This window comes from Scatophagus argus, chromosome 18 (assembly GCF_020382885.2).
Source record: "Scatophagus argus isolate fScaArg1 chromosome 18, fScaArg1.pri, whole genome shotgun sequence".
Taxonomy (NCBI): Eukaryota; Metazoa; Chordata; class Actinopteri; family Scatophagidae; genus Scatophagus; species Scatophagus argus.
The window spans coordinates 11,653,696-11,680,616 of NC_058510.1; the positions used below are offsets into that span (position 1 = coordinate 11,653,696).

Below are 26,921 nucleotides of genomic sequence, written 5' to 3' on the forward strand. Positions count from 1 at the left end.
TCTGAATGTATTGTTATGCTCTCATTTCTGCAGGCAGGTAACATGGGGACAGTGTGACTGCTACCCGGAGCAGCTTGCTGACAAAAGCTGACATCCCACGTCAACATGTAGCCTTTTCACTTTGCAGTCGAAGGTTCCAGACATTTCAGAAGCTTTTCTGATTTGTTCCGAGGTAAGTTCAACATCTCAAAAAGGATAACAGAATGCCAGCAGACTCACCTTTGGACCCGGTCTTCCCGGGAGGCCGGGGAAACCATCTTTACCCTATGAGAGGCAAAGAGAGATGTGTTCATTTCCTCTTCCGCTACATGAATAACCCCAATGGCAATGCAACTATGACCAGTTAACACAAGCACTCAAATACAAATCTGAGGTACTTAAGTTCCCAGTTACTTTGTAGATTCAGAATCTAAATAAGCACAATGTATTAGTAAAGTGATGAGCAGACATTATTGTGCCAATAATTATAATCCATTAAGAGCTTATAAAATATGTTTGCTATAAATTAAACTATCTAATCCTTCAGCTGACTGACAGCAAATTAATAACTGATTGTTTTGATAATTTTTATGCAAAAACATCTCCAGCTTCACAAATGGGAAAATTTGCTTTGCTATTGCTTTCAATGATTGTATTAATTTTAGTTCCTTTTTAGTAATTGTTACTTTCTACTATTGGTTGGACGAAGCAAAGCCTTGTAAACCATTGATAAAATAACCAGCACATTAATGGAGAATTATTTACAGTAAACTTTTGCCACAAATTTAACCCCAACACATAGTCTGAAACCCAATATAACGGCATCGACACCCAAGTATCTCACCTCGGGTCCTTGTAATCCAGGGATTCCTGGAGGACCCTGCGCAAAAAATCAGAGGTGACAAAAAATAACTGAAGATATGATGAAATTACTTTGCATGATGACTGACTGACAAAAACAAAAAACAGAATGTTATGGTGCTCAATTCTCTTCATTCTAACACACTCAGTGCAGTTGTACCTGTGGGCCTCTGGGGAGACCAGCTCCAAAACCACTCAGGATCCCAGATCCTTCCAAGTCCTAAAATTGACAAAATAAAAATTCACAATCATCAAATTGAGTCTAATAAGTTTTTGCTTCCCATAATTTATGACAGTTTCAAGAAAGGATGCTATGCTGGACATTTTAACTAGAAAAGCTGACAATCTGAGATTTATCTGAAACAGCAAACAATTGATAATCGAAGTATTAATGCACAACATGCATTCCACACAAGTTTGGTGATGGATGAAATAAAGGCATTGTTTTACTGCACCATTAGTTAAAGTACAACACTTACTGTGAGTACTGTGTGTATACTGCTGTTGCCTGTAATTAGAGTTTGAATTTAACTGCTCTTGTACAGTTTATATTTAATCTGTTCCTGTTTATCTTCTATACTTATAGGAATTCATGTTAATTATGTTTATTTTTATTTTTATTTTCTCTCCTTGTACTGCTTTAACATCAATATCTTATATTCAAAATGATTTAATTTTATGCTAAACTCAGTGCAAGTTCCAGACTGCCTTCCAGACAGCCATTCTAATCCATCAAAAAACTACAAAATACTGTAGAGGTTTGTTTGCATATTAATACTTCTTGATTCCTTATCATAACAGTCACATTACTGTTGTCTGTGACAGGGTGAGCAGTGCTCTACGTAAGCTGGTACCTCAAAGTCCAACGAAAAGCTTTTTCCAGGGGGACCTGGAGGCCCAGGAGGACCAGGCTGACCCCTGGGACCAGGCTGCCCTTCTGGACCCTCTGAGCCTGGTAGGCCTGGAAACCCCGGAGGACCCTGATCTCCCTACAAGAGATATGATACAGTGTTTATTCAAAATAATCATGAAATAAGCAAAAGCAAAAGAGCAGAACTAAAAGTTTGAGGGGGGGTTACAAAACAAGGACAGGTAAAAGAATAAAGCAGAAATTATGGATGTTGAATATGAAGATTTTTTACCTTTGGTCCCGGTTGCCCGTTCACACCAGAATCTCCCTGTTAAACAGATAAAGCAAAACAACATGAACCACAGCAATGACTAGACAGCAGCTGTACTTGGTTTACAACAAAGGCAGAGCAGCTAGTGAAATGCAGACTTGTTTACACACCAGCCCCTTAGCTTTAGGCATATTAGTCCACCGGGTCGCCTCATTAAGAGCTTGGCTTTTTGTGTTAGGTGGTTATTTAGCTCGTGCGTAATTGTTTTTGCTAACAAAGCACTAAGAGGCTCGCTCAAGGGAAATCACAGTGAGCTCGTACAAAATGAGCAGCATGGTCACACATGCAAGGTACTGGTTGCTGTTCTGTACATTCAATGGTAAATTATACTGGGCAGGTAAACACATGAATTCAATAGATAGCGCAGCTACAGCATTCTAAGGGTAACAAGAGGACTAAGGTGAGTGTAGTACCACATGCTTCTTTGTCTATAGTAAGAATAATTTATTGTGTTGCAAGCTATATTGCAAACCAATTCCCATCAGCCTTACCTTGTCTCCTTTCTCCCCCACAGGTCCTGGATCCCCATCCTTTCCATCAACACCCTGCAAGAGTGACAAGATTCTATTTCTTTCAGATTTTAGAATCATATACCTTTTTCAGATACCAGCCGGACTGTACATTCAGTGCACAGTTTTCATGGCTTATTAAATTGCTGGTGCCATTCATATTTTTCAATGAAGGTGCAAGTTAACAAGGATGAAATGTAAAACATACAAAAGAAAGCTAAAAGGCTTCCAGGAACTGAAGTGAATAAACCCTGTATGCAGCAAAAGAGAGCAGCCATAATTATTATAAACCTGTGAGTAGTCATTCACACAGAATTAGTAAAAGCTTCTGACATTTTAAAGACAAAAGACACATTTTCCCCAACTGATACTGCAGTTCAAACCATGTTCCAAAGCTCTTACAGGAGTTTTGCCAAAGAGCTGTAGCTAGAGGATAATTGGATAACATTTACAAACACACAGAGACACACTTTATACCTCAATCAATATATGCACTCATTTCCAGAACAGTCTCACGGTCTCTCAAACACACACAATATTTTTTTGCACACTGAACAATACTGTGCAGCAAGCAATGGCAGGGAAGCTGTGAATGAACATGGGTTTTCAAATAAAGTTGGAGGAAATACTGTCTTTTCAGTCCCTTGGATCTGATGGGACCAAATGTTAATACCTGACCCGACCCTGAACCAGAATCAGACCCAGAGCCACTAAACCACTCTTCAATCACCTGAAAACAGAATCTCAGTAAGCAATACAAGTACACTCTATACAGATGTTTTGTATGAGACAAACTGCTCCTCCAGCAAATTCTGCTCAAAGATCTATTAATTATAGGGGGGACATGTTCTGCTCCTATAAAAGAAAGATGATCACAACATGGTGCAAAGACTGTTTAACTTACAGGCAGTCCAGGTTCACCCTTCTGTCCATCCTTCCCAGGGGCACCAGGTGGTCCAGGAAAGATATCCTCAGACGGGGCTCCTGGGAGCCCTGGCAGTCCTGGCAGTCCTGGGGGGCCAGGAGGCCCTGGAGGCCCCTGTAGTAACAAGGCAATATAACTCACTAATACAAAGGGATAGACTTTTAGAAAGTACCTTCAACCTGCCACTTGTCTCTCACAGTGTCAAAATGCAACAAATGATATGAGATGAAGACAGCATCAAAATAAACACTTTGAGGTAAAGTTGCGCAAATGAGTGTAATAGTGTAATGCGAAATATTATCAAATGTCACAGAAAGAGAAAACAAAGTTCTTACTCTAATAATCTCAGCATCACTGTCGAAGTCTTCAAATCCAGAACCCTCCTGATGAAAACATGCCAGTCAGTCAGTCAATTTAGCAGTCACAGTTAATGCATTCAGACTGGGTCAAAACGCTAGAATTGAAGGCCTTCATACATTTTTCATGCTGAAATGTTTCCTACTGCCATCGAGACTCATGCTGGTCTTCTAAATTCATAATTCCATACTTCTAAAACATAAATGCTTCAGCCATGAAAAGAAATAATTACCGGGGAAGGCATCAACTGTTCCGTTTGGGAAACAAAATGGGTTTTAATAGTCTCATTTATAAACATTACTATTGCATGGAAAAAACAATGAAAAACAACAGGTGCAACACAACTGTAGCTGTAACTTCAGCAAAAACAAAAACACAAACGGCCAGAATTAACAGATGAAGGAACGAAGGAACCTGGTTGGATGTATTTGGGATTAATCAACCAGTACAAATTAAAAGAAGCTGGACTTTACAAAAACTGAAATGAGTGTTAGTTACGTTCTGAATCAAGTGCCATTAAAAAGTATAATACAGCAGATTTAGCTGGAACCAAGAAAAGGCAAAATCAAAAAAAAAAAAAAAAAAAAAAAAAAAAAAAGGCTGATGAGTAACTCACCAGGAAAGATTTGCTAGGTTGACCTGGAGGTCCAGGAGGGCCTGGGGGACCCGGTAGTCCAACACCAGGATCACCCTGAGGGGAAACAGCAGTGGGACATTCAGGTGTTGATGCGTATTCTGACCACATTCAGGTATAAGTATCATGACATTAGTGGGCTACTGTTTACCTTTTCTCCCTTAGGACCAGGCTCTCCTGGTAGTCCTGGGAATCCAGGAATCCCAGTTGCTCCCTGGGGAAAGACAGTTACGCCTGTGCTCAGTGTCACATCAGATATCAGGTTTAGCAAACTGAAACTTTTTCAAGTTGTAAGATCAGGAATGCACCATAACCTACTTTGGTGTTATTGTAGATATGTGACCCAAATCTTGTGGCATTAGGTCAGTGAAGGTAATGGCTTGGATCAGCATTTAGTATCAGCTAATGTGTAAAGGATGTCTCTGTATGTTGAAAATGGTACATTCCTGCATCTGTTTCCCCCAGAGACACTAAAAAATGACACAAGAATGAACCCATAAATCTATAAGACTGGATAGACTTCACTTACTGGGACACCAGTTTCACCTTTGCTTCCCTGGAGAAAATACAAAAATAGAAAACCAATCCATCATTTTATCTTTGGCCAGTAGAATGAACTTAAAAAGCAGAATGTGCTCTAAATAGTTCTTTTGATAGTCTGTAAATAGAAAACCACAACATTTAAAAATAGAATAAAGTGAATATTGCACATAAAACTCACAGGTTGTCCATCTGTCCCAGGAACTCCAGGTGGGCCTGGATGTCCCTGTGGTCCTTGTGGACCCCGGGGTCCTGGCTCCCCTCCTTCCCCATCTCCTGAGGATTGTCCTGGAGGGCCAGGTGGTCCCGGGGGACCAGGAGGACCAGGCTCACCCTGCTCCCCTTTCTGTCCTAGAGACACCTGGAGGATTAAATAGACTCAGTGAGAGGTTCATTTATATGTATAGCAAAAGCATCACAGAGTGTGGAGTCACATTAACTAAAGGCACTATTTTTTTCCTAATAATTGGAGAGAACGAGCAACGTTTTGTGCATAGATCTTGATTTTCTGTGATCATTCACATACACAGTCGATACAGTCGGCTCAAGGACTAGTCACAATTCTCACCTATTACCGCTCTAACTGAACAGTGAATAAAGTAATTGTTAATTCATGATGGACAACAATAATTAAAAAAAACAACCATCCAGAAACATTTAGAACTTAAAGTCTTTAATATGATATGTGCTTTATATCATCACCATTATGACCTAAATTATTGAGGAAATCACTACTTACAGTGTCACGTGTGGAGGGTGAAGTACCTGCCTGAAATGAGTTTACTGTAACAAAGAGGAAAAGAGAACAGCGCATGATGACCTATGAGGACATGAAGACAGAAAGAGGACAGAAAAAGAGAGACAGTGGAGGCTGCTTTTCTGTGAAGGAGGCTACAATGTCTCCTGCAGCACCATCTGCTGGTGAATTTGGGGAATGCAGGAGGAGCAACACACGTGTGTGGCTGAGTTTATCTGCAAAATTTCACTGCTGCTTGTCGTCACCAAAGACAGATTTCCTAAAAAATAATCAGTGAAAATAGTTGTTTTTTTTAATTTACCTTCTTCTGTGGTCACCTCCACTTCCTGTCCAGAATTCTCCTCTACATTTTCATCATCCTCATCATCATCAAATCGCGACATCTCAGTGGGTGGAGCTCGGACTGGGGTGCTGTAAGTGGGATCCAGCTCTGGGAAGGGCTAAAGGAAAAAAAAAAAGTCACCTCACAAATCTTGCAAATGAGGAAAACAGAAACTTCTGCAATATTCCATTGCCTATAAGAGAATCAGCGTGTTTTATATAAAATATGCCACCATCCATCACATGGATAAAATTAAGATTAACTAGCCTGAAGTGAAAATATTACATTTATGTGACCTTTTAAACAGTCCTGCACTAATCTAAGATCTAACAAAACAGTTGCGTTTTCCACAGATGGTTAAAAAAAAAAAAAAAAAAAAAAAAAAAATGTTTTCTCTCAGACCAGATCCAACCACATTCCTCACATTGCACTAAGCTGGCTCACAGCGACAAATTACTTCAGCATTATTTATGGATTATTATTACGAGATCTGTTGTGGTGATAAAACGTCTTGACATCATGCCCTTTCTGAGTGATCCATGGAGATAAGCACCGATGAAAAAGCAATAAATCCTCTGCTTCCTGAAGAGCGTTGGATTTGGGATTTGAATCCGTCTTCTGACTGTCCCGATGCCGGCTGAGGAGGCATTTTTCAAACAGCTCTGAACCGCATGAATAAGAGCAGCTCATGATGATATATTTCCAAATCTGACATAGAACTGAGGTCACGTCAACAAAGTGAAAGTATTTCATGTGGGCCACAGCTGCCCAGATAAAGAAATCCAGTTAAATGAAGGAACATCTGATCTCTAATGAAAGTGTGTTTTAGGCAAGGCACTGAAATCTCCCGTGGCTCCGGTGACCAACGAGGCTGAGATCGAGCTCCTCAGCATCAATGTGTGGTAGGTAAGTTTCCCTGAGGACAAAAAACCGTAAAGTAGTACAACAAAGTACATACTGCTTTTTCCAAATTTCAGTTCTGGGGGTACTCATTAGTTGGCGTTCACTACAAGTGTGGAAACAGGAAAAGTACTCAAAATGATAAGTAAGAGTAACGTCTAAACTAATTTTACTTCAGTAGATTTTTGATGAGGTACTGCATGAAGTGGCCCGTAAGGAGGATTATCCTTTTTAAGTCGACTGGATGAAATGTTGGCCATTTTACCTAACCCTGTTATAATTTTAAAAAGTATATCATATTAATAATACAAATATGATAATATTGTGTAAATATTCCAACTCAGATGTTTTTCACTATTCATCCAGTGTTATCAGTCTCTTTCTCCAGCTCCTTTTATTTACATTTTGAGTGTAATTCATTTACCAAAATAAACAGACAATATGTTACAATAACTAAACTTCAAGATAATTGCGACTGATAACTTTTTTTCAAATTTTTAATAGATATCATGATAATATTAACTGTTGAGCCCCACAATCTTTTTTCTGCTGTTGTGACAGCCTTAGGAAATGTGTATATCCTTAAAACAATAATCCCCATACTCACTGGTGTTCTAGGGAAGATTTTACAGTAACACATTTGTTGTACTGGTTAATACAAAGCTGGAACCAGCACGTAAGTTGGCTTAGCATGAAGATGGGAAGCATGGGTAATCAGCCTCGATCTGTCCAGAGTTTAAAAAGTCCACTTACCAGCTCACTAATAAACATGTTATGTCTTGTTTTTGAGTTTTTCTTGTGTGTGTGTACGTGTGTGTGTGTGTGTGTCTGTGCATTTCTTTTTGCATTCAGCTAAGGTTACTAGCACTAATCTTCTCCTATAATTCTAAACAAGAAAGGGAAAGGACACATTTTCCAAAATGGGGAAACTCCTTCTATACTAAATGAATGCAGCACTCTTTCCAGCCCTGCCTCTCTTCTGTTGCCCTGCTGTGTACTCCTGTTTTCTGTTTCAGAGAGCACAAAGCTGGCAGCGAGCGGTACATATCACCATGTTCCAGTCTCCACCAGGCCTGTAAGGATAAGAGCTGTTTTCTTTGGTACAAGTCCAACCCAGCTACACAGGAAGGACAGAGTGATAGTGTGTGTATGTACACACCATGGCATACTCTCTCTCCTCCACAACCTTCTTCACTTCGTCTCTTCCTTGCGGGTCCTCATAAGCATCATCACCACTTCCATATCCAGAGGCCTGAAGGGAGAAATGAGAGCAGGGAAAAAGGAGTCAGTAGATAAACACAGAGAGAGACACAGACAGAAATGATTAAATCTTGAGTGGACAAATGCCATCTGAGTTCAAGCAGGAGAACAAAAAAGTCAAAGAAGAAAAAGATGAGAGGGGAAGGAGAGGAAAGTATGAGCTAGAGAAGAGATCAGTAGAAAGTGGTAGAACAAAATCAGCTTTGTGTTTAAGCATACTAAACTCTCAGCCTGATCAGAATGGAATGCACTGACTGAATCTACTTATGCTTTTATCAAAACATCAGCTAATCCATTTTTACTGATTCAAGTCATGATCTAAAATTAGTGCACCTTAATTATATGGGCACCTGGGTAAAGCAACATACATGAAACTGAAATTAAAAAAAACGGATCATAGTTGTAATTCCAGATGTATGGAGCATGCATGTATGCACTTTTGCTACTGAGTTTCAATGCTATGCATACGCAGAAAGATTCAAATGACAGATAAACAGATGAGAAATCAAATCAGTTCTATGTTTAAGATTGTCTTCAATTGGAATAATACTCGTCCATATAGTTTGCTGTAATGTGTTTTGTCCACCACTAGAGGGCAGTACAGTTCCATGTTTGTGCTGTTGAGGCTGTGCCCCTCCAACAGAAGCGATAAGAACTTATTCCAGATTCTCTGTGTTTGTGTGTGTCTTAGTTTTGGTGTGCACTCACATAAGGATCGTCCTCTTCACACTGGTCATCTGGGGCCGTGGGATCTGACTTTAACACCAGCTGCTGGATGGAGCCCTGAAGAGAGAGAGAAAAAGAAGAGTGTGGATGAGAAGAGTCCCGTGTCATGTTGCGTGGTAATTTAGTTCATTCTGTGCCATTAAGTTTTATCGATGTTTGGTGTACATTTCCCATGCACTATCTACACACTGCCTCTTTCTTTCGGCATAGCAGCTTATCTCTCTCTCTCCCTCATTACACCACACATTATCCAGCACAACTGCACACAAATTCACATTCAAATGGACATTCAAACATCTGGCAGTGAAACAGGTGTCTTATGTTCATCCAGACTGCCCTCTAAAAGTCACCATGTTACAATATGAGCATTGGTGTAGATTTACATGCAAAAAAATAAATGTACCTCATTTTTGTGGAAAGAAATTACCATTAACACGCGTAGCAATGATTACAATAACAAACGTCAAGTGCTTCACAACTTCAGATGTAAATGAGTCATTCAATCTTCATATATAAATGATATGTTATGGGTCATTTTTGAAATCACCACCCCTTTGCATACTTTGCAGGGTACTAATGCATACTCAGTGTCCCAAAAAAACATACTCTCGCACCATCTTTGAGCCTGGTAACAGCTGTTAGACATCATGTCAGTGGCTCAACAGGGGACCTGTAACAGCATTAACACTTTGACACCTCAACACTGCAACTGCTTACTAGCATTTAAGCTGAAAATACAGCTCAGTGGTTCAATCACTCCAGATTAATGTGAGGATGTTCCTCACACTACTTGAATGCATCCCAAAGGTGTTAACTCCTGTTGATTCATGGTGTTTATGTTACTGTCATAATAACTGTTCCTTTTCCTCCTCCTTCCTTTTTGCGAAGAAGAATGTGTATTTGTTCTTCAGAACCGAGCATTATTTTGTTGTCAGTTCCCATCTCCTAGGGACTATGAACACGATAAACAGGAATGACTGAACATGCTCTGTATACTTCATTATCAAGCTGGCAGTACACAGGTGTTAATGTATGTAGATCAGTTCAGATACAAGTGAAGGCCCTCCAAACCCCCATTGGTTTATTTAGAATGTCTCATGTTGCATAGAGAGCAGCACCTTCTTTGGGCAGGAGATGTACCCTGTACGATTTGTGGATGATTGATTAGGCCTCGACTGTGTCGTTTAACTCTATTATGTCATGTCCAGTAAAAAATACTTCTGACTGGTTGGTGTCTGATCTTCTTCAACTCATCTTTTAATACGTTCTAATTCTGAGACACCTTGCGGTCTATTGTTATTATTATTATTTTTAATCCCTCTCAATCCACTGTGACCTGCAAGCACACACTTGGTTTTCACAAAGAGTTTTAAACTTTTTAATCAGTCCATAAGCACATCTGGAAATGGCTGATGTATGCAACTGCTGTGTGCCAATGGAAAAAGGGAGAAGGATTGTTATTCTAATTATTTAATGCACGTATGAGTGTGCGCACAAATCCGATTGTGAATGGAACTTCAAATCTGAGAGTCCGTGGGTCTTATTAGATCAGTCCAATTTTAGCCAAGTTTATTGATACTGAGTTCAGGCCAGAGGACAAACACCTGTTTTTAATGGAATGGAGCACAGTCTGTGAAACTCTGTGGCGGTGAAGGAGTGAGAAATAAATGGTGAGGGAAAGAATAGAAAGAATGGGCGGATGAGTCGCGATAGCAACCAAGTCAGAGACATCTGTTTGTGCAGTAAACAACGCGTCTGAAATACACAAAGAATGCACCACACAAACATTTCCACTTCTCTCAGACAATTCAGTACATGAATCCCCCTGTAAAGTGAGCCACAACAACGTGGATGAATGATTTGGCTGGTCAGTTTTGTATAACTTTTTATTACATGAATGTAAACACTCGGAGGCAGTGGGATGATTTGTTGTTGTTCGGCTGTTTGAATGACACACACGCACACACAAACACACACACTCTCTCTCTCTTGAAAGTCAAAACAAAGGCATAACTTTTATGCATACACACAAGGAAGGTAAACAGGAGACCTCTAAAAGGCCATATGCACGTGCACTAGAGAGTGAATTCACATTGTGCGGACAACCATGCTTTCATACTGTCATATATCGGGGCAGCAAACCTTTAATTTTGAATTCTGAACTTGATATTTGGTTAAGCATGAGAATTATTATTGTTGCTACTATTACAACAAAGTTAAGGTCAGATCAGTGGTAGTTCTCCTTGTTTAACTGTTAAATCACCTATCGTAACACCTCTTATAATAATCCACACCTGGTAGCCCAAACCTGCTACAAGGCTCCCCACGTTTCCTGGTCTGAACTTAGTGAGCTTTGTGTGAGACCTCAGCTAACCCTGGACTGCGTGATGTTTTAATGTAGAGAGAAAAATGAGCTTCTTACTTCTGACCATTATGTTTTTAATTCTGCAAGCGAATCCCTGTGGCAAATTATAAATGGCTGCTGTGCATATAACCCACCGCCTGCAGATATGACAGGTGTCGGCATCGTGGTTAAAGGCGAGGTTCTTATATTCTTTTCCATTCAACGTTCTCTAGTGCAGACGATGCATTCCTCACTTAGATTACACTGTGCCAGAGCTCTAGCTGATGATACTCTTGGATATGAATGAAGATTGCTTGCGTAAATTTTGCAGTCTGCTCAGCGTCCTGGTGACTGGTACATCAGGAGTTTTCAGATGTTAGAGATGGCTAAGAAAAAGGTTAAGTGCTTCTAAGGTACTGTTCTGTGTCTGCAGGTGCTGGGACTTGTCATGTTGAGGAAAGTCTTAATGCCAAATCAACTAAGGGCCACTTTAGCTGCTACTGGCTGCGTGTGCCTCAATACCATCACGGCTGTAGCCAAGGTCAGCGCTAAAAGATTTCAAATATGCTGTAAATAAACTAAATAAAAATAAAGACTAAAGACACTAAATGACACATACAAACCAGCAGCCCCCTTGGATAATGTGCTGAGAGCCTCTTTTTGCTACAAGGTGTCACCAGTTAATTTAGTAATAACAAAATGTACACTGTGAACTGCCAAGTTAAGAAAGGAATTCTTTTATTATGTAAATATGTTGAGGACCTATATTTCAGAACAAATGTCAGTGTATATTCCCTGAACCAGTCAGATTACTTATGCTCGGAGAGCTTAAAACATAGGCCTGAAGAGTAAATTCCGCACTTTGGAAAAGAGTTGCTATTGTGAGAAAACAAAAAGTTGCAGTTTCTTATCTGCAAACAGTATGCATGGAGCTCAACAGCTGCATGCTTAAACCTGTGGCAAAAAAAATACTCGACAGACATGCACACAGCTTGAACATAAGCGTGCTTGACAGTGTTTACCCTCAATGCTGAGCGAGAAAACACATTCACTTGCTCAGGCAGAATCAGAAAGCTGCACCGACTGACTCTTTCTGTGTCACTCTCCTTTTCTATTTCCCTGTCATGTACAGATGGTGCCAGCCACACACAGACACTTTCTAACACTCAGCATGGGGTGTTTCAGTGAGTCGAAGGAAAACAAAAATATGAGTGAATAAGTCAGTGTGGGGTAAGATATTTTGGTGTATTTGTTTGCATGTGTGTGATCATTTGAGACTGTGTGAGAATACTAGTGCAGAGAGCTACTGCTGCTGCGTGGCTGTTATTACTCTCCCTGGGAGGAGATGGAAGATCTCTGATAGAGCTGCCAGTTAAAACACTGAACAGCTGGAAACACACGGCCACTACTGGTCCTCTTTGTCCGTGAGGAGAGGAAAGGGGCTTTAGAGCAGAGGACTGTGTGAAGAGAGGGTATTATTCAAAACAAATCGGACAAAAAGCCTCTGGGTCTTGTCACACAGCTTGTGACGGCTGCATGAGGGTTTTTTAAAGGAGAGATATCCTGGGTGATTTTCTGCTGTTGTACCCCTTTACGGTAAGAGTGACCACTGGTATCCCTTGACTGATGGTGCCATTTGTATCATGAACACTCAAAGTACTTGTTTTACTTGGGTGGCAGGTGTCCAAGCCTCAGAATCCTGACACTTTTCACCACTCTATCTTTCATTTTCAGACATCTGGACACCTGGATCAGTATTTGCAAATTCTATAAAAGGTTAGAAAAAGCTCCTAAATGGCTTGTTGAGTTTTGAGTCCAAATAGAAAGACGGTAAAAGACAGACTGAAACAATCCAGTAACTTTAGTCTGTAGCACTGATGAAGTTCAAAAAGGAACAACTGCAGCACACTATAGGCCTACCTTTTGCATTAGTTATAGCTAACATTAGCTCAGCTAGCCATGGAGCTAGTGGCCCTATAGCTGACTAAATTGTGCCGGAATCACAAGGGAGTCACTATAGCCCACGGTGCTTAGCAAAGTGAACACAGAGGGACACCGGACTGAGACCAGATGCAGACTTTAGAGGTACAAAGTGGTATTATGAGACAGGACAGGCCAGGGCTGCCAGGTTAGCATGTTAATTTAGGTAGACATCTCTGCAACACAAATACGCCTTAAAGAAAAGCCTCCTTGAACATTTTGGAAAATACATTTATTTGCTTTCTTCCATCACTAGATGAAATGAGATTAAATGATACCACTCTGCTAAACGTGGAGCCTGATGAGACTAGCTTAGACTAGACTTTTTCACAACTCTGCCTATTATTCCCTTAACGCAGTGGGCTTGTCTTGTTTTACTTCAGATAAAATGGTATTTTAGCAAAGATACAACAATAGTGATGATTTTGCTCCCAAGAGGCTTTGACAGGATGTCAATGGTTCAGACAAGTAGGATAAAATAACTGTCATTTTAACTTAATAAAAACACTCAATTAAATTGCAATACTATGGGGAAAAAACAACTTCCTGTTATCATTATTATCGGTTCATTGCCTCTGCTATCCCAACCAAGCCATTATAAAGTTAAAAAAGTCCTTCTCTGTTAAAATAAAAAGTAAATGGAGTCAAATGTATCACTGAAAAAAAATACATAATTGGTAAAATGGAATAAAAAGAGCTTTTTAGAGACTTTAAATGATGCTAAATTAAGTGATTTTGATGTTGCCTGAAACTCAAGCCCTTAATGGTGTAAATAGTCATGTCGGTGTTGGTTTTAGCCTACAGTAGGTAGAGAAACCTAGCTGAGAAACAGGTTTTAAACACATTTCCTCCCACTCTGGCTTAGTGGATTTCTTTGAAGTTCTCCTCAGATTCCTCTAACAAAGTCTGTAATGAGGAAAAAAAAACAGCTGCTTGGCTATGTGAACTTCTTTCCCCTGTTCTGGACACAAAACATCTTGCAATTTGTCCGTCACATGAACTTACATGACTACAAATCAGAGGTTAAGCAGAGAGCAGAGGTTGCAATGCAGCATAGAGGAGTCCTGATTTTTGTTTTGAAGGTTACAGATCATGTATTTTTCTAGTTCATTAGTTTAGTCTAGTTTTCTAGCCATTGGCCATGATTTGATTTATTCATGTGGCATGTTTGATAGTATGTGCTGAGCTCCTCTTTTATTAAAACTATATATTCTCTATATTCTCTCAGTTTCTGATTTAACATCTTGATAAGACTGAAAACATGCTCTGGCTTAGATTAATATCAACACAGATTACTTCATACATATAGTACATACATGAATGATATTCCACCGCAATTACACAACAGCAAATCATAGATGATTGGGAGGAAAGTGGTCAAGCATTCACTTATTTATTTCCCTTTATGAGAGCAGTGAGAGCAGAATTACAGCATTGCATGTGTTACTACCTCTTTTCTCAGACTTGATTTCTCAGCACTTTTGTATCACACACCCTCATTATAACCACACACAGGGGTATTTTTAACAACAATTGCCTGGGGTTGGAACCTCCACTCTTGGATCCTTAGTATTGTTTGATTCCACTCGCTTTAATTAAAGAATTGGCATTTGCACTTACGGTTGCACTCAGTGTAAGTCAGTCAAGATGAGAGAACAGCTACATTCCAAAAATGTAAATCACATACAGCTTGTCATTTATGAGCTCTCACAGGATAAGGCAGTGCTCATAACCACATGTGGTCATTTATTCCTTGTCTCCTGTGGTGGTCATAAAGCTGCCAACAAAGACTATTGTGTTCATGTCTTAAATGTAAAACAGGCAACCACCCAAACGCCACGTATGCTTCTGCAACAAGAAGTGGACTTGACAACTACTGTCAACCCACTGATCCAAACTCGCTGACATGAGGAATGAGGAACTAACTACAGAGAAATGCAGCTGTCAAACAGAGCTGACAACTGAGACACAGAAGTGGAAAATCAAGAGGACCTCATATCGCAAGAGATGATGATGATGATGATGTAGAAAGACACAGAGTAGTTATGTGCATACACTTAAACACACGCAATAGTAAATTCAGTCCCACTGAGACTCACCACAAATCTCGCCAGGCCTGTACCCCCAGCATTCCCTACAAAGATCCCCGAGCTGGCCTCGAAAGTCAGAGGCTGAGGGCTCCTGGTGAAGGCAACTCGGTGGTATTCCTCACAGTCCATGTAGAGACGCACCTGAGTGACAAGGGCACATGCACACATACTTATGTCCAGCAATCAGAATATCTGTAAAATGAAGAACATCTGTTATTCCCTGCACTTACATGTAGACTGACACATATTATCTAAGCTCACATCTTAATTTAGTTGTATGACAACACACTCAGATATTAAATGAACATATGAAAAAGATATAGGTGCCGTATGTAGCCATTTTGACAGACAAGGCAGATATATCTATTTCCTCTGTGTCATAGACCTCCATTATTGTCCTACAACTATTAAAAACACAGCGAGCTACAGCTACACTAGTGCATTGGGTAACATTGATGTTATAATCTACTGCTATAAATACTCACCAGTGCAAATAAAAACTCTGTCTGTAAACAGTCCTTCAAAAATTCACCATGTTTTTGAGTAACCTGCAGCCTCTATTCTTTTAGCACTTTGATGTGTCACGATTGTGACCCATTTGCAAATTTATTAACAGTCCATGGCGCCACCAAATTTCACACAAATTCAGATTTTTTTTTAAATGCAGTGTAGAAATCAGTAGATCAAGCAAACTTTGTCAATAAAACAATTAATATGACCATGATTTATTGCCACACACAGCATATTAACCAAATCAAACTAAAATGGACATAGTAAACCTACCTCTGCTCCTTGTACAGTCAGGGTAAACCTCGCCCATCTTCCTGTCAGGTCTCCCATTTTAAAGGAAGCTGCTTCCTGGGTCCCACCTCTTGTTCCTGGGTCTGTGTAGTACAATACGACTCTCTGGGAACCATCCTCTACTTCAGACAAAGCTACACCCAAGTGTACAATCTTGAAAGAAAAAACAAAAATAAAAACAGATACAGAAAATTATTTATTTTGTTTCTTTATATGTTGCAGAATGTAGCTGCTATTGAAAATCAGGAAGTGAAAAAGATTTAAGTCACCCACCTTTTGGTAAGCGTCTGTAATTGCGAACAGCACACCTCCCCGCCGTGTGGTAGGCTTAGCTGTGACTGTGATGGCAAAATCATAATAGAATGGGTCGGGGATGAATGACTTCGTGAGTCGCCCCACATTGGCTTCCGGGCCGAAGCTGTAGGCCGGGTAACCCTCAAAACCCGTAACAAATGAGACGGAGGGAGGAAGGGGAACGCCAATCAATTCCGTCAGGTCCAAGGCTCCCTGAGAAGTGTGGTCTGCGAAGAAACAAGTGTGGAGGTGGAAATCATGTCAGTGGAGGAGAAAATAATACATGCAACAATATGCATCACAGAGTGCATCATCGGCCTACTGACACCTTAACCAAACAAAAATAAACTGACAAAGTCACCAAACTAAAAGGTACAACAAGACTGATTCCTGCCATACGGAAACAACATGGTGTGAAACTGAATATTAGTGGTGCAGATTTTGGCGTCTCGTGAATCAGGTGACGGTGCCAAGAGCCTCCGTTATTACTGCAATTGGTGTATTAATGATGTATTATGGATCTTGCTTGTCGGGGAACACCTGCAGCCAGATCACCGAGTCGTCTTCTGAAGTCAAGAGAAAATTCTTTACTTTCTGAATAGTGAAGACTCTTTCCTACAAGCCCACATATCTGGTTGAAACCTCAAATAAAAGGTGGGAAGAAAAGGGGCATCAGTCTGTGTTTGGGAATACGCATCGCTGAGCTATCAGCACGATAAAGCCCTTAAGCTGCTGATTATTACATCAACTTCAGGGCATTTTAGGTTGTTTTTGGCTTTCAAAATTGTAAAGAAATAACCATCAACATATTTGACATGCGGAAAACCTGGGGTCAGGTTGTAGGAGGCTCGCCAAAAATGAATGAAACTGACACGAAATGTGCCGTGTGCTGTGCGAGTTTGAAGGATGCTTGAAGGTGACAGGACATACAATCCCAAGCTAATTTATGCACTGAAGCCCCCCTAGTGGGTTAATCCAGCCTTGGGTCAGAGGGCAGACATGCTAGCCTACAAATTCAAACATTCCACTGTACAGACAACGTTGGAGTCATAGACATCTCATAATTTATATTTTCATTACCTGCTAACTAAAAAAACCTGTGGGAAAGTAATCAAGTTGAATATACCTATTCAATTAATTATTAATACCAATTGTATCAATATTAATTTGCCCATGGAGCACAGAACCATTATAAGTTTGACAGTAAGTTAGATATACCCCATAAAGTTTATAAGGGTAAGAAGGGGCTCTGGCTAATACTCTTCATCATCATCAGCTGTTCTGCAGTCTTACCATTACTGCATGCACAGCCACCAGCATGCCAGACAGCAACATATGCACTTATTCTCTCTCCCACAGACATGCAAGCACTTTGTGAATACCCACCTAGCACAATATCTCTTTCTCTCCTCCTTCCTCTCTGCCTCCCATAAGCACAATTATTCAACACCTGGTTCTCCTTAGTGAGAAGAACCTCGGAACAATTGTCTGTTCTTTCACAGCGTATGGGCAGCAGGGTACAGAGGCTGGGCATCTGGAAAGCATTAAGCTTAGACTAATACACGCGTGCTGCGCAGTGGCAACTCCTGTAAATCAGGGTTACGGCGTGCTGCGTGTGTGTTTGTGTACGTCTCTGTGAAAGAGCGACAAAGACGAAAAGAGTGCAGAGACTGAGATGGAGGGGGCAAACACTAAGTCACGACTGCAGTGCATGGGGCCAGTCAGGCTCCCCATGGGAAGAGAGGCACACTTCTTTACCAAGACATTAATTGGACTGAAACCCCTACAGACTGTGGCAATTAAAAAAACAACAATGAAGTGTAACCCACACCAGTCTGCTGTATAACCTCCACTGTGGCTGAGCTGGACTGTAGGTTAGAACTTGACTGGACTGTTTGTTTTAGCCACCTGTAACTTTGGTTACACTTGTGGTTGTAGAACTTTTATTCTTCCTTAAGACTTTATTCTTGCTCCCAGACTACATTCAAACTCAGACTACAACAAAATATAATATCGATTCGATGTTAATCAGAGACAGATAAATACAGATTAAGGAGAACATCTTTAAACAAAAGCTCATTTTCCTCATTCACACTAAAATATGAGAGGGATATTTTCTAATATAATTAACGCAGTAAGCAGAGGTTTTTTGGAAAGCTCTGGTTTTGTGTGAAAGGCGTCATTTTATTGTGGATGGCAGGTCTAAACAGAATGAAAGAGTTAAGATTTTCCTGGCTTAGTGTGGACGTGGTCTTAAAGCAGCCTGACTTTCACATATACGCAAAGCCAAAATCTGGATGTGATTGCGATCAAGAGGCCTTTCTTTCTGTGAAATACTTCATGACATTACACTGTAACATTAGACTCTTTTGGAAGATGCGTTTGTCCGAAGTGACTTACCCAAAAGTGCATTCAGAGTCCATCAGAACAAGTACAAAGAATCTCTCTTTGTCTTATCTTTCAGGCACTCATTTCATTAAGTGAAACAAACAAACAAAAAAAAAAAGTCAAACAATCTCTAAAAAATATTTTCCAAGTACTCTTTGACCCTTTTTTGATTCCAGAAATTCCCGAATCAGAGACTGTAGACTGGCGTGTTGGCTGTCGTGCACCTAGACATGGACGTCGCTTTATATCTTCTCTGTGTTGTCAGACATAAAGTCCTGCCAAAGTGTGTCTGCCAACAGTCCCACGGCTCAACCTGTCATTTTGCTCCGTCTCTGCCCGAAGGTGACATCACCACAGATGTTCCCCTACTGGGTCAGAGACTTAACAGCTGGACAGAGCATGCTCTCTGCGCTCGCTCAAGTTCTCATGATGCAACAGGAACCCACAAGAGCGTCGCTGAATCAGTGTTTGTCTTTGAGTCATATTTGTAAGCAAAAAGCTGATCACGTTGAAGAAATTAGGCTGCATAGATTGGGAATGAATGCACTCATCTTAACAATACTGTGAATAAATGAAAGCAGAGCAGCGAAAATCTGAAACATCCCAGTGGAAGTTGTTGTGAGAAACTTGTGAGTAATTTGGGTCAGGGTGTGACTTCGCAGGCTTAATCAGGCTTGGCTGAGAGTGAGCACCACCTGCACTGGAACAGGGCGAGAGACAGAAAGCTGAGGAGATATGGTACATGTCTTCTAGCTCACAGTTTACAGTAATAACTTCAAAGCATTTAAATGAAGTCCAAGATGCTGCCATGTGATTAAGTCTTTGAGTTATTGAAGCATAACATCGGCTTTAGTAAGGTGAACTCCCTTCTCTTGGGACTTGTAATTTAATTACTTTTATTGTAAACCAAGAAAACAAGACATTTGACTGAAAGCAAAAAAAAAAACAAAACACAAATATTACAATGTTCACTATCTAGCTACCATGAAATACTGTGTTTTGGAGAATGTTTTGCATTTGTATTGCCATATTGTTATTCTGATGTTGCGTGACATCGCTTCAAAGAAGAAATGAGGAAGGCAAAGCCAGAAACTGGCTGTTAGCACCATCAAGACTTTCAGAATACTGAAGACAAAGGAAATGAGTGGAGTAATCCCTCCCTCTGGTCTGCATAAGAAATCTTTTCTCCATAAACAGTATGTCAGTGACATACTGGAGCTTAGAAACAAAGAGAAAATTCTTTGATCTAAAAAAAAAAACAACAAATAAACAAAAAAAAAGGTACTAGAGTACTAGAAAAATGAAGCAGGCTGAATAATACTTTACAACAGTCTAATGAGAAATGAACATTCTTTTCCTCACATGCAAAAATGAACATTTAAGCAGACAGGTTAATTGTACTCTGTGTGTGTGTGTGTGTGCGTGTGCGTGTGTGTGTGAGAGAGAGGGCGTGTGTATGTTTACAAAGTGTTTGGAAGCCTGCTCCATTTGCAAATGAGAAACAGTCGATCCAAAGGTTGCTTTTTAAATGGGTCACTGTGTTTATGGAGTGTGGATTCCCATGTGACACACTCAAATCAGCAGAGAGTGCAGTACACTTACTGAAGAACCACTTACGACACAAGGGTTTGCCATTTCAAAATGGAGCGGCGTCTCTCTTCGGGTTACAAAAAGACCTTCTTATTTAAATGACTGACAGTACAACATAAGCAAATTTTAATGCAACTGTACAAAAGTCCAACTGCAGCTCAGCTTGAGTGAAAACAGGTGAAACCAGACACTGCGTGAACAAATGAGGAAAACGCTGAGTTTAGCAGAACGTCAGGGCAAATGGGAAAAACTCTAATGATATCTTTAGTAAAGTACACAGAGTACAAAGTACAAAGTGCAAGTAACTCACAAAATGAACAGAAAAAGACAGCATCTTGTGGAGTGGCTCAGTATTGCTGACAGCAGCTTTCCATTTTGAACACGTTACAGAAAACGGGATCCTTTTTAAATGCATGATCACCTTTTCAGACAAAATTTTTTTGCTTTCTATTGGCTCTGTCTGTGATACATAAAGGATATCATTAGGGCGTGTATTATAAAGCAGTTGTAGTTCTAGTTTTGGAGGTCATAATAATGTGGTGATGAAGGACACAGTATTTGGACAGCTTTAAATGCTGCCGCCACAGTCACTCAGCTGTCAATCTGTCCACAGCAGTTTGTAATGAGCTGTCACACCTAATGAGAGACTGAGTAACTGGAATCTAATCAAACCCCAATCATCTCTAACTCCACATCACACATACTCAGAGCGAGCACACCTCTGTATGTGGACGTATACACGTACAAACATTCACATGCACGCTTTGTATCAGCACAACAATCCAGAATAAATGGACCATAAATATGAAGTATTTAGAAATGCAAAACGTCTCTCTGCCACACAGCAAATGCTCTGCGGCTGTGGTCACCACCGCATCTTACAAACACAACGCTCTCTTTACCACAGCCCAATCATTTTTAACTCTTGTTTGTTCCAAGACATCTTTATTCTTGATTGAGTTGAACTTGTATAAAAGCATATCTGCAAAAAAAAAAAAAAAAAGTCATGAATAAAGATGGAAATAATGAGCTATGGTGGGGAAATGCTGATTTGGTAATGAACTTATTGAATGAATTTGTTACTTTTTTGGCATAAAAAGTAAAAAAAGGTAACATCTTGCCAGTTGCCCAACACCTCACCCATTATCAGATACTAATAACTTGGTTGTGACAAAAATATAAACACAACAACAAATCATTAAATCCAAAGGCTGCTTTGACAGCAACAAATAAATCACATGCATAATTTCAAATGTGACTAGCAGCATTGTTAATCACACTTCGTTTGTAGCTAAAAACATTCAAAACTACAGGTGTGGTAACAGTAAGATTCATTTAACACCTTCACTTTGTAGCTCAGCAGATGTTCACCTCAAATCTGTACATGTGTTAACACATTTACTGAAATAATCAGTTCAAATACGTAAAAGTAAAGTAAATAATTAAGACTCAAACAGGGATTTCCCTTTTCTTGTATTCCACTCAACTACGGCTTAACTTGGTTTCCAAAGGGTCTCAAATCTTTCCTTCGGGTATACAGAACAAGACACCTCTCATCATTTTCATTTGGCTGGTCTCAAGGTCTGAATCACAAACCAAAAGTGATGTCAGCCATGAACTGTATTGAAAAGCAGGAAGTTCTAAGTAAATTGCTAAGACCACACGGTCTGTGTATTTAACTTGAGTTTGTACACAAGCATGCGTGCCACCAGGTGAGGCTACAGGCCTCTCATTTAGCACAAAGCTGCTCTGTTAGTGTCGAGCTAAAGCGTCAAGTCAGTGCAGTCATTAAGAGGGGAGCGGATTTAAGTGTTAACGCTCTCGCCGTGATCAAAGCCTCATGGCGCTTAGCTCAGCGATGAATGGCTGTTGTTCTGGGTGATGTCAGAAACAAAAGGAACTTTTTTTGTAGTTTATATGAACTGATGGCAGAGATTAAGCTTGTTGACTGAAGAAGCAGACTCCAGTAATGACGTGTTTCTTGACTTTAAGGGGGTCTCGATCGTCCAACTTCACTTACACAATAAAAACATTATTTTTATGTGGAAAGGGGGCAAGATGCCACTACCAATAGGACAAATCTCACAGCTTATATTTCAACAAACCTTCTGAACTTCGTGCATTTATAAAGGATGCTAATCAGTATGATAGAGTATATTTTCAATATGATATGCAAGAAAGAAACTGAACTCAAAATTCACCGTAAGTCCACTGATGTCTTTGATGGAAATGTGCTGTATGAATAAAGCTGCCTTGCTTTATGTCCCATGGCCTCATTCTTTGCATTTGTTAAGAGTCCAAAACATGAGAGCTGTACCCCTGGAATGAGACTGCTTAAGTAGAAATGTGAAATTTGTATATCAAGAATGAGGTACCACCTGTATATGTGACTTTCCTGTATGTTAGAATTGTGATAGTCACGCTGTTACAGGAGTAAGAGGCCCATGTGTGCACTGTGTGCAGCATGTGCACAGAAAGAGGCAGTCTAACGCATGAAAAATGTCTCAAAGTCAGCAAGCTACCATATTTATTCAGTCTGATGTGGCCTTTCAGAGATCCAAAACAGAGTTTGTGGTTGATATTGCATCAATTTATTGATCCCAGTGGGAAAAATGGATTATGTGGTGTTGCAAGCACCTTACTGCAGCAACTGAACCATATGAGCCACACATGGAGACAAATACTGTGAATATCCACTTGGGATGATCTGTATGGGAACACCTATCCTACTCCTAAAATGATGAGTTCATGCACATAATGGAGGTGAGAGGAATTCTGTTTGTGATGCACTGAAAGCAACTTTTGTTTTGTTTTTGTTTATTTGTTTGTTTGTTTTTTAAATCAGAATCAGTGTCCTCAATGAACAACATAACACACAGTGAATGATTTTCATCAGAAGTGCTTTATACTAAAGGAAAACAGCTGATGGTGTAGGCATCTCAAAACCAAAACTAAATGTATGGCTTGACAACTTATATGTTTAACAATTAATGCACAACTACAAGTCTAAATCACAAATTACAGGGAGAACTGTAAATTCACCCGAAAGACATCTGTTTAGTCCTGAGGAAGCACCTTTACAATGGAGTCCTTCATATGCTCAGAAATGTAAATAGATATCTGGGGCTGCCATGCGGGGTTTCCAAAATGAGAAGTTACCTAGTGCAGCTTCAATGTACAGCACAAGGATAAAAGAGGCCTGTTCTCAGTTTGGTTAAATCCGGAAGATGTCCGAACGGTCAGGAAGCTCACGTAGTATGAAGAGACTGGTGGCTGTTTGAACCAAGTTTGCTGTGACCTTTCAAAACACTTTGCAACATTTGCAATTCAATTTATACACGAAACCTTAAAATACTGTAAAATAAATAAATATTAATTAAGTTTGCTTCTGTCATACAGTTGAGTGCAAACAGTTGGCTCCTGCCATCCTCATAAAGTAAAAGGACATTTTCCACAATAAAGCCAACATGAGATAATGCTGCAATAGCCTTGCCAAAGGATATCAACACAACACAGCACAGCTGATTATCCCATAAAATGAAAACAGCTTTTACAGCGATTTAAATTTTAACTGCTTGTGAGACGAACCAGATGGTTTATGGGAATCTGAATAAGCTGATTCAAACCTCACCATCCCCACTACTGGAACAGAGCCAAGCATTTTTCCACAAATATTTTTTACTCATATTTGGATAAATCTTTCTCTACCTCTCTGTTCTCTTTTGCTACCAACATTTAACCATGTTTGTCAGAGCATTGGCAGTATAAAAAAAAGAAAAAAAAAAGAGGAAGGATAATAATTTGAAGAGCCAATCAGTCTCCACTGGACACGTCATGAGAGAGATTTGGGGTATTTCCTGCTCAGACTTTACGAGTTCATAACGTTTTCTAGGGATAGAATTGTGTTTAAAACAAGCTTGACAACACCCTGTTCCCACTGCAGCATGACACATTTATCAGCTCACCCTGAGTAGGTGTGCTTCACATTCATTCTTAATGGTTGGTTATGTAAAAAAAAATAGCTGCTGAAACCACAGCAATGGGCAACCGTTACCAATGGGAGAATAAAAAGAAAATCCTGTCTCCAATTATTTGCCGTTACCAACAACATCAGCACCAATTATATCCAAATTCTAACTCCAGAATTTCGTAACCAATCAGTTTTCCATGACACACGATAGGCTTGGCTCAGAGATCTGTTCTACAAAGACTGAATGCCAAGAGTGACTCAACCAAAACTCTATCCCATGTCCCCAGTTAACCCCTATACCAAGCACTGGTCCCCACTGAGAAAAACAGCTACTTCAGCATTGTGCTTGGGGCTGATTATTCAGACATGAGCAATTGGTTCCCAGGGTGGGAAAAAAACAAAGAAAATGCAATTATCTCCTTGGGCAAAGAGAAACAAATCATAAACATGAAATGTTTTGGGGGGAAATTCCACAGTAGCCAAACCAGTATAAATAATACATGATCCTGTAGAGAGGAAATGATAAGCTGAATGGAGTTCTAATGTTAAGTGGCTTTGGTCAGAGGCTAAAACAAATCTCTGCGGTTAGTGTCTTCAAAAGTCAAGAATTCAGGAAATTTCCCAAAACAACATTTTGAGACTAAAAATAATGCAATAGCTGTATTTGTCCAACAAGAGCAAAACTTTGTGTTTTTCAGGCAGAGACAGCTATGCTCTTGAAAATAAACTTTCTGCAAAAGGACTTACTTCTAACAACATTTTTAAATTTGTTTCACCCGCCACAATTTGCTGCCTTGAAACTGAGTGGGAATACCACAGTTGTGGACCTCTTTGTATCACTGTTGATCAAGTGAAACCAACCCAGCTCTAATCTGCCAATTTGTGCTCCAGTAAATGACTCTCTCTACCCACCACAGCAAAATGAGGTAGTGCACACTGTCTCATTCTTATTGATGCCAGCTGTAGTGCTGAAAGCACCAAGCGAGACTGCCAGATGTGAGGAGATGAGATCTATTATTGCTGTGGGCCTTGACACTGATTCCATGGTTTTCATGGATAAAATTGTAGGCACAACAGAGTAGAGTCCAGTCTAGCTAGAATCGGTGTGCATGGTATTCCTGAAGAAACCAAAGCAAGCTGGGAGGAAGCTGGTGCCAAAAGTAAAGAAGAATAAGCAGCTAAGATCTTGTTCACGAGTGACTACAACAGGTGCAGGGCTGGCAGTGATGTAGGTCTTCTACTGTAGCTGTGGAATCTGCTCCTTATGATAAGGTTCTCAATTTGCCAATTCATCCAAACCCGCACTTATGTTCTTAAGTTCTAGGCAATGCACAGAAGAATGGGATTGTGGAAACAAGCAAAATATAAAAATAAAAGGAACTACTGTTGGGATTGCAATGTGCACGGGGTATGGAGATCGTGACAGCAACTCTTACTGCTGAGCAATTTCTTACCTAAGCAAAGGAGGAACAGGATCGGGGAATCATTAGTCACCATGTTGGGTTTGTCTTCTTCTTCATGTGGTTGAATTTAGAAATTCATCCATCATTTTGAGAATCCAGCTTTCTCTGAATATAGTGCTTTGTATTGTCCTCTTCATGCTCAATTTTTCACTGTTTGTACAGAAGGATCATGCCGAACACTAAACCAATATTCTGTTCTGCATAGGGAAAAACTGTCAATGGACATCATACAAGCTGCAACAATGAGCACATTACTGCATAGAAATCTTGCTTTATGCAGATTTTTAAAGATCTTGCTTTCTATACCTCTCACACACTACACTACCCACACATCATCCACACACAACGGGAGCCTTATGTGTGACAGGCAACATGAGGTCTGGACTGGGGTAAAAGGGGCTGAGCGGTAAGCAGTGCGCATTCTTGTTTTTCGTCCAACATTCATCACAGGGAGCAGGGTTGACTGTCTCTCAGTAAGGCAGACCAGCTTCTTCTCGGTCGGTGGTCTTATAAACTACTGTCCACTCATATACAGTGGAAATCTGTTGGTGAAATACACATATTTATGGTGTAAATCTTCACTTTGATCTGTTTGGTTCTGGGAAAGAAGAGTTGCATGCAGTTTTGAGCAATTGAAAACAGTTTATAGATGATGTGAAATTTACTAAAATGGCCAGTGTACATATTACCTGCACGTATGCATGGGATGGAAATCAAATATACAAAGAACAAAGACAACTACTTTTAAGTGCAATATAGGATCTGAAGGATTAGTTTATGTTATTTTGTGCTCTTAAAATGTCAGTAATTTGACATCACAAAAATCTTGGTTTTGATTATGTCTTGGAAAAACAGCAGAAGGCCGCCAGGAAAGCCTGGCTGAGTCTACACTGGGGTTTAATGGCAACACTGCTGTAGGTTTCACATGGGGGAATAAGGTCTCAGTGTGACTCCAGCAGACCATGGCAGAGGGGGCAGATAATGACTTCCTAATAACAACAGTGTAATTGTAGCATCCAGGAGGATGGAGCTCATTGCAGGTCAGGACAG

General features: G+C 40.1%; 1 protein-coding gene across 4 annotated transcripts in view; it reads right to left on the reverse strand.

Moving 5' to 3' along the window:
* LOC124049587 (collagen alpha-1(XVIII) chain-like) overlaps positions 1-26,921 on the reverse strand; it is a 53,372-nt gene that overhangs the window by 8,319 nt on the left and 18,132 nt on the right. For 3 of the 4 annotated variants that reach the window (XM_046371422.1, XM_046371421.1, XM_046371423.1), the window contains exons 3-21: positions 16,440-16,687; positions 16,149-16,319; positions 15,375-15,506; positions 8,934-9,008; positions 8,125-8,217; positions 6,045-6,183; positions 5,726-5,769; positions 5,168-5,347; positions 4,976-5,002; positions 4,598-4,660; positions 4,429-4,503; positions 3,791-3,838; positions 3,435-3,569; positions 2,513-2,566; positions 1,983-2,018; positions 1,695-1,829; positions 1,001-1,060; positions 824-859; positions 220-264 (exon numbers count right to left, since the gene is read on the reverse strand). In XM_046371422.1, the coding sequence (XP_046227378.1) occupies positions 220-264; positions 824-859; positions 1,001-1,060; positions 1,695-1,829; positions 1,983-2,018; positions 2,513-2,566; positions 3,435-3,569; positions 3,791-3,838; positions 4,429-4,503; positions 4,598-4,660; positions 4,976-5,002; positions 5,168-5,347; positions 5,726-5,769; positions 6,045-6,183; positions 8,125-8,217; positions 8,934-9,008; positions 15,375-15,506; positions 16,149-16,319; positions 16,440-16,687 (1,796 nt within the window). Of the gene's footprint in view, positions 1-219; positions 265-823; positions 860-1,000; positions 1,061-1,694; positions 1,830-1,982; positions 2,019-2,512; positions 2,567-3,434; positions 3,570-3,790; positions 3,839-4,428; positions 4,504-4,597; positions 4,661-4,975; positions 5,003-5,167; positions 5,348-5,725; positions 5,770-6,044; positions 6,184-8,124; positions 8,218-8,933; positions 9,009-15,374; positions 15,507-16,148; positions 16,320-16,439; positions 16,688-18,860; positions 19,192-26,921 lie in introns of those variants that run through there. The other variant, XM_046371424.1, reaches the window with a different exon arrangement.